This window comes from Primulina huaijiensis, chromosome 13, assembly GCF_012295235.1.
Source record: "Primulina huaijiensis isolate GDHJ02 chromosome 13, ASM1229523v2, whole genome shotgun sequence".
NCBI lineage: Eukaryota > Viridiplantae > Streptophyta > Magnoliopsida > Lamiales > Gesneriaceae > Primulina > Primulina huaijiensis.
The window spans coordinates 16,581,956-16,602,097 of NC_133318.1; the positions used below are offsets into that span (position 1 = coordinate 16,581,956).

The 20,142-nt window shown below is 35.0% G+C and overlaps 4 protein-coding genes across 9 annotated transcripts; 2 read left to right on the top strand and 2 right to left on the bottom strand.

The window, feature by feature from the left end:
- Positions 1-656: 656 nt before the first annotated feature.
- Positions 657-5,783, top strand: LOC140991513 (uncharacterized). Of its 5 annotated transcripts, none has more exons than XM_073461495.1 (4): positions 657-804; positions 921-993; positions 1,096-3,982; positions 4,507-5,783. In XM_073461495.1, the coding sequence occupies exons 3-4, from the start codon at positions 1,169-1,171 to the stop codon at positions 5,386-5,388; spliced, it is 3,696 nt and encodes a 1,231-aa protein (XP_073317596.1). In that variant the 5' UTR covers positions 657-804; positions 921-993; positions 1,096-1,168; the 3' UTR covers positions 5,389-5,783. The 5 variants fall into 5 exon arrangements, with proteins under 5 accessions (XP_073317596.1, XP_073317592.1, XP_073317594.1 ...); XM_073461491.1 differs by having other exon boundaries at positions 921-976; XM_073461493.1 differs by having other exon boundaries at positions 921-3,982.
- Positions 5,784-6,833: 1,050 nt separating this feature from the next.
- LOC140991505 (uncharacterized) lies at positions 6,834-11,155 on the top strand. Its single transcript, XM_073461483.1, has 2 exons — positions 6,834-7,012; positions 8,676-11,155. Exons 1-2 carry the CDS (start codon positions 7,006-7,008, stop codon positions 10,763-10,765), a joined length of 2,097 nt encoding a protein of 698 aa, XP_073317584.1. The 5' UTR covers positions 6,834-7,005; the 3' UTR covers positions 10,766-11,155.
- A 330-nt stretch (positions 11,156-11,485) lies between these two features.
- On the bottom strand, positions 11,486-11,921 carry LOC140990992 (probable cytochrome c oxidase subunit 5C-1). The gene has a single exon (XM_073460891.1). The coding sequence runs from the start codon at positions 11,919-11,921 to the stop codon at positions 11,727-11,729; it is 195 nt and encodes a 64-aa protein (XP_073316992.1). The 3' UTR covers positions 11,486-11,726.
- A 4,137-nt stretch (positions 11,922-16,058) lies between these two features.
- Positions 16,059-19,619, bottom strand: LOC140991037 (probable protein S-acyltransferase 1). Of its 2 annotated transcripts, none has more exons than XM_073460942.1 (6): positions 19,209-19,619; positions 18,478-18,657; positions 18,083-18,388; positions 17,266-17,487; positions 16,566-17,009; positions 16,059-16,429 (listed from the first exon to the last, which is right to left on the bottom strand). In XM_073460942.1, the coding sequence occupies exons 1-6, from the start codon at positions 19,305-19,307 to the stop codon at positions 16,409-16,411; spliced, it is 1,272 nt and encodes a 423-aa protein (XP_073317043.1). In that variant the 5' UTR covers positions 19,308-19,619; the 3' UTR covers positions 16,059-16,408. The 2 variants fall into 2 exon arrangements, with proteins under 2 accessions (XP_073317043.1, XP_073317044.1); XM_073460943.1 differs by having other exon boundaries at positions 16,559-17,009; positions 19,209-19,616.
- Between the last annotated feature and the right edge of the window lie 523 nt (positions 19,620-20,142).

Sequence of the window (20,142 nt, forward strand, 5' to 3'; positions counted from 1 at the left end):
GCGCGATGCGTGTGTGTACAGTTTTTTTTATCATTATCGTTGGACTAAAGTGAAATTGGACAAATTATAGAAAGACTAAATTAATATTTGAATTGTTGAAATAAAAAAATAAAAATAAAAATGTGTGTTGAAATTTTAAAAAAAAAACAAAAAACAAAAGTGTAATATTAATATCATATAAAGGTAATGTTGGAAAAAAAAATTGATGTCCTTCTTAAATGGTTAATATTATGTCTTCGATTTTGATAAAATAGAATAGATATAGTTGACAACATACTAACAATTCTACTTGCAAATCTAACATACACATACCAAGAATTTATGTTCAAAAGTTCCCACAAGAAACGTAAATCCTCCTAGAAATTTAGTTGCATCCTAACAATAAACAAATTCAACCTCACGGCCTTTGGCCGATTCCAAGAAACATCAGTTGTTCGATGATGTTCTAAATTTGTAATCCAAACATTCTCCGAAGAAAGATCCCAACTTTCTCTTTTACAATACGAAACGTAAATTCTTCTAATTTGTAAGTGTTTTTTTTAGAACTTGTAATTAAAATGATACATAATTATCACCATATAAGAATTAAGATGGCAACTATTATATTATAGATTTGAAAAGTGACAATTTGAATAATATAATATAAAATGGAAAGATCCCAACTTGTTCTTTTCCTGAATTTTGATGACTTAATATATACAGACACAAATGCAGTGGAAGAAAATTAAATGAACGCGAAGCAAATACATCTACAATACACTGTTTTTTCCTCCTATTTTTCTGCATGATTGGTCCTGTTTTGAGGTTGGTATGGTTGGAGTTTTGCTTCATTTTTTCCCCTCTTAAATTTATTTATTTTTCTGCTGAAACATAATCTTTCTGGGATTTCATGCGTTTTGTTTTTGTTTTGGGTTTTTCAGATACTGCTTGATTCTTAAATCCGATTTTCTAGACTTTGATTCCATATTGCACGAAGGTGAGTTCTTGATTGATGTAAATACTTGTTTCGATTCTTTTGTGTTTGTACATTGCCTCATTCCTTGACCTAATGGCTAATAATAGTTGTTTTTTTTCTGAATTTAATTGATATGACAGATTTGAGAGGACAGATTGCTTTTCAAAAGTAAGAATTTGGGAAGTGGGTATTGGATTATTGGAGATTTCAGTTATGATGGGGAAACGTGAGGTTTTTTCAATCAAATTTCGTTTTAGATCAGTTTTCAATCATCCATTCCTTTTGGGTATGCTTTGTTTCTTGATATTTTTGTACAGAACATCTCCTTTTATTTTTTCATTATTGGTATCTGCATCTCCTGTCCTCGTATGCACTGCTATTTTACTTGGAACCCTTCTAAGTTTTGGACAATCGAGCATACCCGATATTGAAATGGAAGTGAAAACCACCTGTGACACTTTTTTGATCAAAAGGGGTGCTTCAGGAGGCGCTACTGGTTTTGAGAAAAATGAGAGCTATTATGCTAAATACAGTGAGAAGAAAATGGATGAGATGGAGAAGTTGATTGAGAAATCCAGTTTCACAGCTGGTAAGTTTGGTGAGGATTTGATCAAGGAAAGTTTGCGGGAAACTGAGCTGGAAAACCATGGAAATTGGAAAACAAACAGAGAGTCAGGTAATATGGATTCAGAGCAGAAGAGCGAATGGAATAAAGAGAGACTTGGCGATGAGGAGGCCGTGGAAAACCACTATGCTTCACTTCTGAAGATGAGTGATGATGAACATCTTGAATTGGACGATGAGACATCGGTGGCAGACTCTTTTGATTCCGAGAGAGTAAATGTAGATACATCGGATTCTCCTCCGCGTTCTCATGAAGATAAAGAGGAAGAAGAGGATGAAGAGAAGGAAGGGGATGATGATTCAGACTTTGGTTCGGATATGGCTGAAAGTTCCTCTCCAGATGCTTCCATGGCTGACATAATGCCAATGCTAGATGAACTTCACCCTCTTTTGGATGAAGACGCTCCACAACCTGTTCATACATCCCATGATGGCTCCGATGCAGCATCTGAACTGTCTTTGGAAGCCAGTACTAGTAGTCACGAGTCAGATGATGAGTCTGAGAATCACGAGGTTTTGGAGGTTGCAGATGAAGATGTTGAAGATGGTGAAGACGCAGAAAATGCACAAGGAGACTACGAAGAGCAGGCGAAGTCTGCTATTACATGGACAGAAGAGGATCAAAAGAATCTCATGGATCTGGGAAGCTCAGAAATCGAAAGAAACCAATGGTTGGAAAAAATAATTTTGAGGAGGAAATCAAGGAAAAATATGAGCATGGTGCCAGAAATAAACTTGATAGACTTTGAAAATTCTGATTTTTCATTCAACATTCCTCCCATTTCAACAGTGAGAGAAAATCCATTCGACCTTCCTCATGGTTCATATGATAATTCAGGGATACCTCCTATTCCTGGTTCAGCTCCTTCTATTTTATTGGCGAGGCAGAACCCTTTCAACATTCCTTATGACTCAAGTGAAGAGAAGCCTAATCTTATGAGAGATGGAATTCAAGAATCGTTTTTCACGGTTCAATCAAGAGAGCAATTGTTTCGAAGACGGGAAAGTTTTAATGTGGGACCTTCATTCTTTAACAGGCAAGACAGACAAGAAACCAAATGGAGGCCTTCTTTTGTTCCTGAGCGAATGGTTTCTGAAGGATCTAGCTATTCAATATTTCAACGACAATCGAGTGAACTAAGTGAGTCCAAGGCGAGTTCTGTTCTTGAAACAGAATCACTTGGTTCAGTTGAGGAGTTAGAGGAAAGGAAGCTCTCAGAAGAAGATAACTCAAAGGAATTAGAACCCATTCTTGGAATAAACGATGCCATAGAAGAGAGATCATCAATGGAACCAGGACGATTTTCCAATGGGGAACCTGCACATCAAGAAAACTCACTTCAAGAACCAGAGTCTATTTCTGAGATGGAGCATGTTTCTGAGCATGTTGGGCATGGTATCCAGTCTTCGGAAGATGAAGGATCTCTGGAATTAGCCAAAGTTGAGAAGAGAGACTCAGAAGTCGATGAAATTGATTTTCAATTTGGGGATGTTGAAGATCATCACGAGGAAACTAGTGCAACCCGACCTTTGGAAGTTGAGGCTACCAAATATCATTCAAATCCTGACAATGTTGAAAGTAGCATTTCAAGCTCTTCATCACTGTCAGAAGTTAGTGAAAGGGTCTTCAATGAAACAGGAGCAGAACAGCAGTCAATGCTGGAGGCAAGAATCGGCGGCATTGCCGAACAGCCAAGAATCTCAATCCAAACTTCTTTAAGAAGTAACGATTCGATTGCTACATTAGCTGATGGTGTTTTACAAAGGGAGCCTGTTTATGATTCGAGCCCCCCAACCATTACAAAGAGCTTCTCGTCTTCCTCTATATCTTCTTCTGATGTTCATGCAGAGTCTGATCTAAGTTTTCCACCTGTATTGGTCAAGAGGACGGTATCTTTTATTGAGAGAGAATCACCAATCATCCATGATCCTGTAAACGAACATGAATCAGGGCAGATAGATGTTGTCAATATGGCAGAAAACGATAATATATGCTCTGGATTCTCAAGTGTTGATCAGAGATTGAAAGAATCGGTTGAAGCTTCTGTAGAGGATAATCAGATGGGTCAACATTCTCAGGGTCAAGTTCCTTGTTCATGTGCTGATAAAAACCAGTTCAATTCTTCTGAACATCAAAATCCAGGCAAATCAGAGGAAAAGCATTTACCGATTTCGGACAAAGAGAGTCTAGTTCAGAGAAATTCTCGGCAGTCCGAGGGTCAGTTGACTGAGGACCATTCAATGAACACAGAAGAAATTGTTCAATCACCAAATTCTGATGCCGATATTTACCATGAAGCATATGAGAAATTAATTTCTACACCTTCTGCAGAAGGAAATGTGACTCTCTTTTATGATAAAGCAGTGCAGAAGCCAACTTTTGAGCATCTTATTCATGCTAAGGTGAGAAGAGACCTTTCAGGCTTTTTCAGCTTTTTTTTCATCTATTCTAGTCTTGCCTACTGATGAACAACTTGTTGCAATTAAATAATTTACTGGAGTGATTTGATCACAAAACAGTCTCATTTACATCTTTATGGATTTATGTTGATTTCTAGCATTATTATTTTTCATTAATTGCGTTTATACATTTGCCGATTTTGTTTTATGAAATCTAATAAAAGAATTCTAGATCAATAGCTGTCTAAATCATCAATGCCTACTTAAATTCTTGGGTATATTCTCGATGCACCATCCTTGTTTATGCTTTTGAAGCCTCTTAAAACTTCTTTATGAAAATGTTCGCAAAATGACCGATCATGGTCTTGAGTGTATTCCCTTTAAAATTTTTAATTACACTTTATCAGACATGTGCCACGTTTTCCAAAACTGAATGAAGTAATATTTGATCTCTGGAATTTGTTACTGCTTCATAATATTTGACTATTTGTGCATATAGAAATCTATTGACACGTGTAAATATGCAGGTACAAAAAAACTCAACCTCGTTTGAGGAAGGCCGAACTGTACGGATTCTGAAAATTCGAGAGATTCTGGAGGTTAACCATGATAACTCACCAAATGTACATTCTCCACTAAGCCCTGACTTTATTTCTATCCCATCCAGTGCTTCAGAAGCTGCTAGCCCTCGTGTTGATATGCAGACAATAATCCAAGAGGAGGATGAGATCAAGAACATTGATGAAGAAATGATGGTGGAATTAGATGGTGTCAGGGGCTTCAGTTTGAGAAAATGGAAATTGGGTTCAAATGACCTTGAGAAACACATATACTGTATTGGAGAAACTAGCGATATGAGAGTTGATGATGTTAACCTTGCCGAAGTAAATAAAATGGAACATGAAATGCATTTGGAGAACTCTAGGGAGGTTATTGATATATATGAAGAGGACACGGAATGTGTTTCAAAGATTACAATGCTAGAAAGTGGTGTAGCTGAACATAATGATATCTTGAATGAACATAATGATATCTTGAATAACGAGTCGACTGATGCGGAGAACCAGGATTCTCCTGATCAGAATACGTCCGAAAAGAAGATGATACTTCCCAAAGTTTTAGAACCTCCTGAAACCAAGTTTGAGATCGGAAACTCGTCATCCATGTATTATGATCATGGAAAAGTGAACGTAAATCCAAATGTGTCAGACTCAGAAACCGAACTACCAATTCTTGAAGTGACATCAGTCGAAGTTTGTGGGGTTCCATCCGGAAAGCCTGATCATGGAGTCGGAGCACCTGAAAATGGACATTCAATTAAATCAGGTAAATGTAAGGGTAAATATTCTGAAAGCTCGAGTTCGAGTTCGAGTTCTGAATCGAGTTCGAGTGATTCTGATAGGGAGTAAGAATCACAGGCTGGGAAAAATCACGTTCTTTGAGTCCTTTTTACTTTTCACAATCCCCATTCGTGATTTCATCATTAGCTACTTATATCTTTTTCTTCAAGAATGAGCTTTTTATTCATTTTCTTGGAGATTTGAGGTCTGTTGAGGTTTCCGTTTGCGTTTCGCACTTCTCTTTTTCTCATGAGAGCATTTTTGCTTCTCGGTGTGTGGATAACTCATTAACATGTTCAGCTGATCGAATCAAACGAGCGTGCTGTAAAATACTTGCACCGATCTTAAGTTTGTTCATCATTTTTTTCTATGGTGAAGAGGTTTTGTGATGATCCCAGAGATTTTTTCCTGTATTTGAATGTACAATGACGATCTGAGTGCAGTTTTCATAAATTTTGTTTCAATTGTACTTCTTTCTCTTTTCTTTTCTTGTAGAAATTGTTATTCTTCTCTTCCTGATCGTGAATAGTAATAGTTCCAGATTTTGCTTGTGATCTATGGATGTGATTATTGGTCAGATAATTCAAATTACTTTTCCAATGAGCTGAACTGATTGTATCTATATATATACTTCACGTTTTATTACATATGTACATTCTATTTGATTCAAATTTTACAAATGATTATAATCGTAACAGATGATTTCGTTTTTCATATATATTAATATATGAACAGTCATTTATGATTTCCGTAAAAGATTTGACACTTGCCGATTATGGAAGCTCATTCTTTGATATCGTTCCAAAAATCTGACATCTCATTTTTAATCTGAACGGTCAATCTTATTTACATAAAAATAATATTTTTCATGAATTGAGTCGGATTGGAGATATGTTTCATGAAATTAAATCGTGTGACCATCTTACATGAGTTTTTGTTCTCATGATTATTTTATAAAATCGTTTGTGACTTTAATTACCTATAACCTATACAAAAATATTTACTTAGACAATTTTTTCCTAAGAAAAAATACTAACTCGAAACCAATTCAAAAAACAATTTATGTTAAAATTGTTTTGTTCGTGAGATGATATATTATATATATGTGAAAAAAGGGAATCATGTTTTATGACTATAATCATTTATAGAATTTGAATTAAATAATCGTCTTATCAAACGGTTCCCATTAAACATGATTCGATCAGAATTGGGATCATCAATTAGGCCGACGAATTGATTGATATTAACGAACATTACTATGTGCTTTGTAAATTACTTAATTAACAAAATATATAAATATTTAGAGATTTATAATTTTATATATATACAATTTTGATATGTTATACATCACTTTACACAATTACGTGAACATCGATAAATTGATACTCACAGTTAGATTAAATAAAATATATCATACCTATTAGAGATTTATAATTTTATATATATACAATTTTGATATATTATACATCGCTTTANACACACACACACACACACATAAATATTCTCTCTTTTGACGACAAAGAGAATGGAAAGAAAGCATATGCCATATGACACGCTTCTCTCATCTTACCGATGCATCTGAGCGCATACATACACAGAGAGGAACAACTGTCCCGAAGAGAGAGAGATGGGATTCTTACAGAACATCTGCTCGCTGATGTCAACGATCTAGAAGAAATTTGAACCATGGAAGGTATAATTGGATTTCAGATTTTCCTGCTATCTGAACCCTAATTTTATTTTTTTAAGAAAAATGGTTGAGCTTTGCAGTTGGATGAATTTGGGTTTACTGAATTGTGACTTGATTGTGCCGCATCTTTCGACCGTTTCCCGAAAATAGTTTACTTTGTTGTTTTTCTTTCTTCTTTGATGTTCATGGTTTCATCGGGCTTCAATTTTTTTTTTTTTATATTTTTTGAGTTGGTGCTTATGAGTTATGTGCATGGTGAAATTTTCATCAGATTTTTTTAGTTCGTGATGGTGTGTGTTAGTGGGGAAGTTGCCTAGTGGATGAAAAATTATGGTAATGTCTCTGAGATGAATTGAGTTCATTGTCCATTGAATTTCCTGGTCCAACCTAAGCCGGTCAAGCAGCAAGGAGGTCGGTTGTCAAGGTTTGAGGTTCGTTTATTGTTGAATGAAGCCATTGACCTGAGGAAATCTCTCCATAATTTGTTCAACCGGACGTACTCCGGATTAGTCTGGAACCAATGTGATTATGAGAACCAAGAATTCTAGAAAAAAAAAAGTCTGGGCCCTCTAGAGTTTGGATTTTCGATTTTTCACTTTTGTCTGGTACACAAGTACAGGTGAAGGATTGTATAAAACATGTGACAAGTTATACTTCTGACCTTAGAAGATTTGTGTACTCGAATGTGCATTATTTTATTGATGCATGGGCAAGAGTGTAGTGTGTATCCTTGTATTTGGCGTAGCTGCGTAGAATTGTATTTGGAAAAGACCTGACTTCTGCTATGCTGAGTGCGTACATGTAAGAATGTCATGTCTGCTAGGTCCAAAATGAAATGCTTTCCGTTCATGTTTGCCTTGATGATCATATGTTTTAATGAGTTCTAATCCTGAGAAGTAATTTTGATGTTTAGTTTATAGAATATAGAGGTTAGTTAGTAATTCTTAAGATTCAGCAAAATGGTAAAAGTTCCAAGGAAGTTATTTATGTCACACAGGGTCAATCAAAGAAACACAGGGTTCAGTATACTCGAGCAATCTGCTAACGAATTTATAATATTCAGGCAGACGAATTCTGCATAGTTCCTTGTATACCTTCCAAAACCACATTTATATTTTCTTGTCAGTTCGTTAATCCAGTTGTGTCAAAGGTCATTACGTTGGAATTGTTCCCTTTCTTAAACTGTGGTGGATTCTTCTAGATTCACTATGAGAAAATCAACATCACAGTCCAAATGGATCTCATATCGTTTCTCACAAATTTCTTTTCTGTCGTCATTACATAACTAAGATTACTAATTTAGATAGCAATTGCTTCTGGTTCACAGGCGCCGCAATATTTTTCTGACAAAAAATCAAATACCATAGATATTGGGGTAAATGCATCCAATACCCAAAGTTTTGGGTTAATGCCTGATCGATAGACCAGTTTGAGGAGATGACAGACAAACTTGTCATGTCTGAATGATTTTCACCTGTGGCAAAAGAGTTCTACCTGCCTCTCTTTGAAATGACTTATCCCTCAGCCTATTCATAAGACAGTTCTGCTTCTTTCACCTTGTGTCGGAATGAATTTATTTTCCAGCATCAGTTCAGTTTCATCTCAAATTTAAACTCGTCCTCGAGTAAAGTCTTATAATGACTTGTGATTAACAATTTATTTACAGGTGTATCACCTGAGCAGGATTCGGTGGATTCTGCTACACAAAAGCTGAGTATTTCATCAGGTGATAGGACTCATGATAGAAAGGAGTTTCTCCGTAGATTTGTTAACAGTGAAATCTTAAATGCAAATCTTACATATTGGTTTGAGGATATAACAGAAAACGGTGCGCCGCCTGCCTTTGATGTTCCTTTTGAGTTGGTAGACCTACAAAAGTTTGATTATGCATTAGAAGGTGTACCCTTTCAGCAACTAGTTAGGATGCCTAGCGCTATTAATGCGCCGGTATCAAACTCTGTAGAATCAACTGGTTATCTTGCTCTTGAGGACTTCCTGCATGCAAGTGTGAACGGCTTGTGGGAAGCTTTCTGGGGTCATGAGAATGATCAAATGCCTTTCTATGTTTCCTCATTATATGGTGGGAACTCAAGATTTTACCAAGCAGAAAAGGCTGTTTCTAAAGGTAAGCTTGGGGGGTTGTGTGCCTCGGCTATAATGCTAAAGAACCCGAGACATCCTCAAGGGAAGTGGGACGATATTGTTGAATTAGCTCTGCTAAGGCCCGATATCGGAAGTCTTACTTCATTGAATGGCAACTACAAGCCCCAACTCTCCATTATTGGTGAAGCTTTGTTCTTTGCTCTGCGTGTATTGCTTGCTAGAAGCATTAGCAGGTCGTATAGGCATCTGAATCATAACTCAATCTTCGTGCTTCTTGTTGATTCTCAATATGGTGGAGTTGTTAAAGTCGAGGGGGATCTGGATAAGTTGGATTTGGATCTTGATAGTGTCTATGAATCTGCTGCCGCATGGATCAAGGATCATTCACAGATAGCAATATCCCCTGTCGAAAAGATATGGAACAAGCTCGGAAATGCTAATTGGAGTGATATTGGTGCTTTACAGGTTCTTTATGCTACATTTCATTCTTTAACTCAATATTGTGGAATGCCTAAGAATACAGTCGAAGATTTAGCTGCAGACCACAGTTCCCGTCTTCAAACAAGGAGAGCCCAAAGGCAATTGAGGGACACAAATGTTGATGGTAATCATTTGCTTCGTTTCCAGCATCGCCCTTCTTCTCCTGAAATTGTAGAAGTACAAAAGGAAGACATTAAGTTGGATCCCAAAAAACCGGTGAAGCTAGAAGTTGGATCCATTTTGTTGATAGAAGATTCAAGCCGACAAAATGGTTATCAGATAGATGAAGTTCCGAATGATGGGGAGATTGTGTTTTATGTCGTGTCTTGTGTTGAAAATCCAGGGAAGAGTCTGTTCCTGTACATTGGCTCTCACCCTTCTCACCTAGAGCCGGCATTAGAGGGTATGGAATTATGGTATCAGGTTCAGAGGCAGACTAAAGTGTTGAGTATTATGAAACAAAAAGGTTTGTCAAGTAAGTATATTCCCCGTCTGTATGCATCTGGACGGGTTGTTCATCCTGGTCAATGTCATAAGCAGAGGTCAGGCCATAACTGTGAGTACCCGTGGTGTGGGATTCCCGTCTTATTGACCAGTCCAGTTGGCATGACCATTCCCGACATGGTGAGAGCCAACCAGTTTGGCCTTGATGAGGCCATCAGATGTTGCCATGATTGTTTGTCGGCCCTATCTTCTGCTTCTTCAGCTGGAATTCGGCACGGAGACATAAGACCTGAAAATATAATATGCGTGAAATCTAGCATGGGGCAATGTTATTATGTTCTTATTGGTTGGGGGCATGCCATTTTAGAAGATAGAGACCGTCCACCGTTGAATCTTCATTTCTCGTCTACTTCTGCTCTTCAAGAGGGGAAGTTGTGTTCTGCTTCTGATGCAGAGAGCCTGGTATATACACTATATTTTTCTTCTGGTGGAGATTTACCCATTCTAGATTCGGTGGAAGGCGCACTACAATGGAGAGAAATTTCTTGGTCTAGGAGGGTGATTCAGCAGAAGCTTGGTGACATCTCCGCGGTCTTGAAAGCATTTGCAGATTATGTTGATAGCCTTTGTGGAACCCCCTACCCTGTGGACTATGAAATCTGGCTAAGAAGGTTAAAACGACATGTTCGTGATAATGATAATGGAAAGGAAGTTGAGTCTTCTTGTTAGGATTTTGCCCTCGCGTTACACTGGCTAGTCTGCTCCCCGTTTGAGGAAAATTTTCCAGTTTAGGATGTTTCAAATTTAAAGTATTTGGGATGTTGTGGTCGCGATTTTAATAGCACAGGTGGTGAGACGAAAAGGACTTAGCGTCATTGATGGTTCTTGTTTATGCACTTTGCTTGGAGAATCACAATTTCATTGCTCGTAAAGGCTGTTGCGTATCAGTCAGGGCCGGCCTCCTGTTTATGTTTGTGTTTCACTTCATGTATGCAGATGAATGATATGTGTGTATTTAATCATTTTTGGATTTATTTTAGGATCATAAATCATTCATCTGTATACATGTTTAATCGATTACTTATCATTTGGAAGAAAATGTTTGGACCAATAGCCTCAGAGTTTTTGTAAAGAGTGAAGATGTTTAGATCGATTAGTGCGATTATCATGTTTTTATCGATACTCACGTTTCCGTTCCTTTATTTTATGTGCCACTGATTTTTACAAGATTCATACCGAATCTTGCTGAAATCAATGTTTTATAGCTTAGACCTTTTAATTAATAGTTTTCCAATTAATTGATAAAACATAAATCATACAAGTGAATCACGATAAAAGAAATTAGCATGGCATTGCCGCATGTCCTGCCATACCAATGAAGGGCTATTCAAACATGGAGGACTAAAAAACAAACCACAAACATACAGTCAGCACATAACTCAATTGTAATATTTGAAAGCACTGGTATCCATAAATCTTTCCAGCATAAATCAGGTTCAGCAGCCAAAAGCAAGACAACAGAGACCAGAAAACTTAAGTATTCGCAGGAGATTGAATATATGGTCTGCAATTATTGACATGAAATCCAAACTAAACAAGCCCAATTCTGATCAAAGAGCCAAAGCAATGGAAATTCTGATCAGCATTACACCAGTATGGGTGACAATAACCAAGAAAAATTGCAGAAGTTTTATTCTTCTGCAGCGACAACAGTGACCTCGCCTTTATCCAATAAGTCATAGAATGCCCTCGTCTTTCTTTGCTCGTTCCAATGGTGCATCTTCCAAAGACTGCCTGCAGCGAGGCCAAGTGCAGTTGCTATGAGTATTTCCTTCACCACGCTTGGTCCTTTCAGAGTGACATGAGCAACCCTAGAGCCAGCCATTTAACTTGCTAATAGAGGTGTACAAATCCTGATTTCACAAACTTTTGTAATTTCAGAAACATAATATCGGAGGGATTTACATATATGAAAAGACTACATTTCAACATGAAACGAGGTAAATATATTCTAAAATCTAAATTCAGCAAAATATCACAAGACATTATCAAAGTCGGTACAATGATGCTGGCATTCCCAGCAGAGGAGTGAAATATTGTTGAACTGAACCAACACACTTTGTTATCTAATGGTACAATTATAATTTCTAGAATAAAGAAAGCCACAAGTTGCACACCTAATTCATCTGAAAAATTAAATAACTTCTGCAGAGAGGAAAAATGGATGGAAAACATATGTTTATGGCATATAAAAATAAATAAAGGCTCTGTATTTGATCCATGTATAAGCTCAAAAATCCAGCAGCCTTATTTAATGCAGCATCCATGAGACACTATTCCAAAATTCTACCTTGGTTTCTCTTGGGATTTACAAAGAGTTGATAAAGATGTGCCAAAGCTAATCTTATGAAATTCTCAACTAATTAACACAATGAAAGGAACAATTTTATGTCCCCGTTCACCAAAACACAACCAAACCAAGAACGCAGAAATCAAATTACAAAACTACAAATTCATCCAATCAAAATGCAAAAAAAGGTAATAACGTGAGGAAATTCGAACCCAGATACCATACAACATAGGATTAGTATATATAACCGCGACCCAATAAAATCACAATATCAAATTCAGAGCCGTGATCAAATAATAGCTCTTTCTTAAAATCAGCTTCCCAGAATCCTATAAGAATCTTAAATGCAGACAGAATGAATTCACACAAAAATAAACAAATCTAAAAATGAAAGGTAAATTCATACCTAGAATAAGCTCAACTTCTAAACTTCTATCGAATTTCGAGACGCTCAGATCCGTAGAACCTGCACTGAAAAATTGGAAGATGAGAAATCGTTTCAGAAAAACAAAAATCGGATCGCTGTGTGTGTGTGTGTGTGTGTGTGTGTGACTTACCCTAACGAGATTGCGAAATGGAAATCAGCGATGAGCTTGGGGTTTTCCATCACTATTTATTTTTTTAGAGAAACTATTTATTTTTTTAAATAGAAATTATTTATTTAATCACAAAAACTTATGTGAGACGGTCTCACGAGTCAATTTTGTGAAACAGATATCCTATATGAGTCATTCACGAAAAAAGATTACTTTTTATGTCAAATATATTAATTTTTATTATAAATATAAACATGATTGATCTGTCTCACAAATAAAGATCCGTAAGATCGTCTTATGAAAGAGATACTCTTATTTAATATTCATGTTATGTACATCAACTATCATATATTCTTTCGTCTCAAATATTGATCGATGAGATTGTTTATATATCTATTTCAATAAGATGAGTTGAATCTATCTATATTTTCAATTGAAAAATAATGTTTTTTTTTATGATTTTGGTCAAATCGAAAATATGTCTTACAACATTGACATATGAGATTGTCTCATAAAATTTTTATGTAAAAATAAACACTTTTATAACATAAATTTTATACCACTATTTATTTTACTTTTGGTAAAATTTTATATTAATTACAAATTATTTTATTTATTTGCTACATAGCAACAAAAAATTCTATTATTTTTAATGGATGATTGGAAAAAAAGAGTGAAATGAAGTGTACAACTATTATACATCATAATATATATTAACTAACCATTTAGTGTTATAAATTATTCTAAATCATCAATTTCATTTCGGTCTTGATACACAACATAGTGAGTTATTGAGTGAAATTTAAAAATAATTTTTCTATCAATTTTAAAAAAATTAACACAAAAACTCTTGTGAAACGGTCTCATGGATCAATTTCGTGGGTCGAATCTCTTATTTTAGGTCATCCATAAAAAAGTATTACTTTTTATGCTAAGAATATTACTTTTTATTGTGAATATCGATAGGGTTGACCCGTCTCACAGATAAAGATTCATGAGACCGTCTTACAAGAGATTTACTCAAAGATTAATGTTATTTGCCATCTAAACGTTGTGACTACATTCTATTTTGAATTCTTATATTACAAATAGACAAATTTAAACTTTTATCAATTCTTTTAATTTATGAAAAAATTGAATAATCTTCAAACCATAGCTTAATTTTGGTATTTTTTTATATGTAAAGTTTTAATATTCATATATTTGTATAGGGGTCTATATATTGTTAGTCTAGATGAATATTTTAAAAATAATAAAATTTCTAAGCAATTCATTCTAAATATTTTTTATTTCCCTACATTTATTTTTAAATTAGTGATGTTATTGCAATTTATTTTTTTTTTTCAATTTGAGTTTGATTTTTATATGAGATCATTATTTTAGTTATGAATATACATCTATGGTCAAACTTTTTTACAAAAGTGGGAACTTGGCTATTAAAAATATATATTTTATTTTCAAAATATAGATTTTTTTTTAAAAAAATTATCATGCAACATAATTCACTTTGTTATTTATCCAAAAGTGGAACCGAATTGTTTACATAGAATAATTTATAATTTTAAATGATTAGTTAATATTATGGTGTATAACATTAAAGTTATACAATTTATTTTAACTTTTTTTCCCCAATTATCCATTTAGAATATTAGAATTTTTTAAATTTTAATGTACCAAATAATTAACATAATTTTTTTTTACCAAAATTAAAATTAGGAGCCGTCTAAAAATAAGAGGACTTCCCTGGTTCTCGCATTCCTTGCTTTGGCCCGGCTTTCAATAGTCATCGTTAGCTCATTGGCTTTCCCCATTTCTTTTCACTTCCGACCGAAGCAGAAGTTCTAAGCTATCGTCCACACATTTATCCAGAAGCAAGTGTAGTTCACCGGATGAAATTTTTATTTTATGGTGGAACTAGAAAGGAACATTAAGAGTTATTTTGTCCATTTTTAATTCAATAAGTTAGAATGGGAGTGTAAATATAATCAACCATCAAATATACAGATTTATTTGTTTTTTTTTTACACATATCAAAAAAATAATTGAAAAAACAGAGTTTACAAACAAACTTCTTATTTTATCGATACTTAATTCGTTATAAATAGTTGCACGTTTTCGAATATTTAGTTAACATGGATATTAAATGCTAATAAATATAGAAACATGACTATATATAACTTTTATCATATCAATGTTTTGTAATTTTATTATGCAAAAATTATATTACTTTGGGGCTCAACCAGTCATTGTTCAATATTTTGAAGTTCACAATCTTTATCATAATTATTTAATAATCTATTATTTATTCCCATTTCTATTTAATGAAATTAATATCGTGTCATCTTGATTTAAAATCAAAATAATAAAATAACAATGGGAACGATACGTCGATTCCCCTTAGGAATAGGTCCATATAAAAGCACACAGGCTGGCCCGATTGTCCTGATCCTGAAATAGCCATTCCACAGTAATTAAGCTAGCAGTCTGTGCTATTATGCATTCTTGGACAACCTCAGAGTAGTCGAGTTAGACATGCAGGGTAGTTCGGCTTGGCGAGCTCCCAACTTTTGGATTCCGATAGCTAAGCATGCAGGTCATGATATTTATTTCAAGCCCCCCAAAATATGCATGGTGGCTCGGCTCTTCAAGGTGACAGGAATCACAAAAGTAAGACAAAATCCCAAGAGGTCAGTCAGAAGATCATTATAGAATCATTGCTCAGGCGTCAAGCCGAGCTCTTACGCCGGGCGACCAAAGCGAGTTGATTTGAAGGATAGAACTCAGTTCCTAGCCGAATATACGAATCAAGAAAGTTGCATATGATTTGTATTAAGGATGCAATATCTATCAGTGGGAGCATCCAACTTTGATCTCTCCCTTTTCTTTAAAAAAAGAAAAAGATTGATTTCATCACAATCCATGGGAGAAATACACATAAATTTGGTATGTGGTTTTGTATATAATTGAGTACTTCATGCAATATAACGTAGATAAAACTAGATCCGACCATCGTACTTGTAAATTTCTTAAAACTATGAATCTTGGACTCTTCAAATAACCATAACCTAGAACTTCTTTTCCCACTCTTATCATCATCATGCACATTGCATAATGTATTTGATTCAAGAGAGTAGTATTCAGTAAAGTTGTGGTAATACAATCTTCAATATGTAAATATATACACACATAATTATGTGGCAAAATAAGACCAAACTTTTCCCCCTATTTTCATGGTTGGACACAAAGAACAAGTCCTACTCGACAACACCACAAAATAATAAATAAAATCAAAAGGAAAGAACAAAGGAAGAAAACAAGGACACATCTAATTTTGCGCAACAGTTTGAGAAGAAATTACATACATCTTTCTAATATTCACAACATACATTTATATTCATCCCAAAATCTTGGTCACTTGCTCTTTGATTCCATTCGTGAAGAGAAGAGGATTACATACGATACTCAGCCTTTCGCTAAATAAATCCTTCAAACTTCCACAATATGGTCCTGCAAAAAGGATCACAAATTCACAACTTGATCATAAAGAAATATAAACTTTACTCTCCGAATACAATTACTGGCTTCTCGAATAAAGTTCTAACTATGATGATAACGATAAACCAGGAATGAACTCACGTTATACCCGAAGCACAGCTGATGAAGTTCTTTGTGAGCTATTTTCTGTCCCATCATCCTCATTGGCATTACTGTCTCTGCCACAGTCTCCTTCTTGAGCCGTGGGAAAGAAAAAGGGATCGGTAACGATTTTCCCTCCTCGGTCCTTCTTTAAGCTGTCTTCGATTCCTTTATAATCAAGATTCTGCAAAAGATCCGGATATGGTTTACCATCTTTTCCAAGAATGCCGGCTTCTATATCCATCTTCCCATTTGATTTCATGATGTCGCCACAGAATTTCTTTGTTATTGACTCTAAAATAGAGTCGTCTTCTTCGGTCACCCATTCCCGGAAGTTTACCAGAGAAGGTACCGTCTTGGAGAAAAATATTTCCTGGAGGTTCTTGATCATTCCTCGATTATATGGATTTTCCTTCTTATCATAACGGTAACGAAAGTTTTCATACGTTGTCTGTGAGTTGTTGAGACGATGCTTTAGAATGTGTACAAACCATGGAAATAACAATATGCATGGATGTTTCATCTGTTAAATCTTGAAACGGCATTTTAGAACTTATTTTTCGAAAATGGAACGTGTAAATGGACTACTGTAGTTTCACAATAAATCACAAGGGCATTATTAGGCAGGCAAAAATCTTTAGTAATTTAAGTATCAAGTAACTTCCACAATATGATTTAGACCTCGGTTAAAATGAAAAGAGGCAAACCTGGTTGGTGCAGATGAGATAAAAATGGAATACGCTTAGGCCACCAACAAACCACACCGCAATGAAGCAGTAGATTATAAGAGCAACTGACACGATATCCCTCGACATGCTAGTCCAAATGCGACCCGGTTGTTCAAGGAGATGTAACAAAGAAAATGTGAAAACGTATATGCACAAGATTGTTGAAGATGACACGAACATGATAAAAATCCGGTAGTTGCGCTGCACCAAATCAGCATAAAGAGGGAAGCGTAAGACAGTTCTACGAGAAAATGAAGACGACCTAGCACAAAGTTCATAAGCAAAACCAATACAATGGGCTTCACCATCAATTATTGCATATCTACATTTACTTTGCAACATTAAAGAAAATATTTTCATGATAAATATGAGTTTGAACTATTTTATTCAATTGCTTGCGAGCTTTGATGTTTTATTTAGTATTTTATAAATGTACTTAAAATTAACAGTGCTCGACCCATTGTTTGAGCTTCTTACTTGATAGAGCTCGATTATTAATATCAAGCCATACAAATCAAGCTCAGATTTGAGCTCTGCATTGAGTCGAACTCAAATAAATTATCATTTTCAAGCTTCTAGTAGAACATCTAGTTAGATTAGATTGTAGGAAGTGGAGTTCAAATATAAAAGATTAGTTACTATTAGGCTAGATTTGGTTCATTTGCACCTCTGCATGTGGGGTACTATGAGGTTGTGGGTTATTCATGGTTGAAAACAAAAAGTCTATCAGCAGTCCACCACTAGATGGAATATTATATAAAGAAACCAAGAGGTTTAAAACATAAAAGTAACTTACAACACCAATACATTGGCCCACCCATGGACAATGGTGATCGAACCTCTGGACACAGTTGTTGCAGATTGAGCAATGAGATGAACGTGGGGGACGATACAGCAAACATGTATCACAATACTTCACTTTAACTGTATGGCCATTGATAAAGATATCTTTTGTTCTTGGCAATTTTAAGTCAGGTGTAGCATTGTTAATCCACTCTATAGATGAATTGGAATTCGACGAACTGTCTGGCTCAGGTGGCCTCGTGTTCCTCGGGACTATTCCAGGATTTCTCGAAGATGTCATGATGAGAAAAGTCAAAACCTGTAAATTCAATCCTATGTAAATAAAGCGTGGTACTTTATAAAACAAATACACCATAAATTCTATATAGAATGCTTAAGTTTACGCACCAGAAATGTGAGGACAAGTCCAACTATAAATACAATGTGTCCGTACAAGGAATCGACTTCTGGGATCCTTACAAGCATCTTAGTACAGAATGTTAATGCAGGGGCTCCTATTAGGAAGCTAGACAGAAGAAGTGATGCCGCATCAGGACCAAAGATCAATCTCCCTCCACACAAAAATTTCTGAAAGTCGAACGAATCAGTTCACTACTGATTGAGCTATTTTTCAGAAGGGATTAAAAAAAAATTCAAATGAAATCAGCACTTCAAGTAAGATGACAGAACATAATGGGCAAAATACAATTGTGTATGTCATAAAGATCAGAAGAGAAGAGAAAATATACGAAAAATAGTTATGCGTTTTCTTCTATTTATGTCTCTCTCTCGAGATTTTCTTCTTCAAAACACCAAATTCAACACGAGTTGTCAAATATTGTTTAAGAAAATGAAACAATAGGATAAGTTCTCAACCTTTTCCACATAGCAAACATATCAAACAATAAAATCTGACATTGCAAACAAAAACTTGAAAAGAAATTCATTGTAATAACAGAAGTTCAAAAAGGGGTCCATTTTCCAAGAAATCCAACATTTTCTTGCGCCAAAAATTCATAAAAGAACATAAATGGAGAAAAGCCCACATCTGATAATGAAGAATGACAATGCTCACATCCATAATCACACGATAATCAAAACAAAGAAAACATGAAAAAGGGTCCAAGAAACACATATACATTTCGACCCTTCCAAACTTGATAAAGCCTTTTCTTGGATTTAGCAGCATCCATGCATTTGGAAGGCAGAAAAAAATCTTGATTTTTAGCCCCACCCATCAAAATCTTCTAATCAAATCCTGCAAATTCTCCTTTTTTGTTTCTCCAAGTCTCTCCTTTCCTCCCTTGCAAACTATTTCATTGCAAAACAATATCATCCATCACATGGGGAATAAAGGAGATCAAGAATTTGTCAGATGGGCAGGGCTGAATTATGGAGGTGAACAAGAAGAAACACATCAATGTATTTATTTATTTATTTTACAAAAAAAATATTGTTTTCTTTACGGTTGGCTTCAAGTTCGAAGGATTCATTCTTGGTATCCGAATTTCTCGCGCTCGCGGATTATATATATAATGAATCCATTAACCGTTCTGTCAAATGTTCATTCACTCTACTTTAATCTATTACATATATATATATATATAAAATCGCTCGCGGATTATATATATAATGAATCCATTAACCGTTCTGTCAAATGTTCATTCACTCTACTTTAATCTATTACATATATATATATATATAAAATCGCTCGCGGATTATATATATAATGAATCCATTAACCGTTCTGTCAAATGTTCATTCACTCTACTTTAATCTATTACATATATATATATATATAAAATCGCTCGCGGATTATATATATAATGAATCCATTAACCGTTCTGTCAAATGTTCATTCACTCTACTTTAATCTATTACATATATATATATATATAAAATCGCTCGCGGATTATATATATAATGAATCCATTAACCGTTCTGTCAAATGTTCATTCACTCTACTTTAATCTATTACATATATATATATATATAAAATCGCTCGCGGATTATATATATAATGAATCCATTAACCGTTCTGTCAAATGTTCATTCACTCTACTTTAATCTATT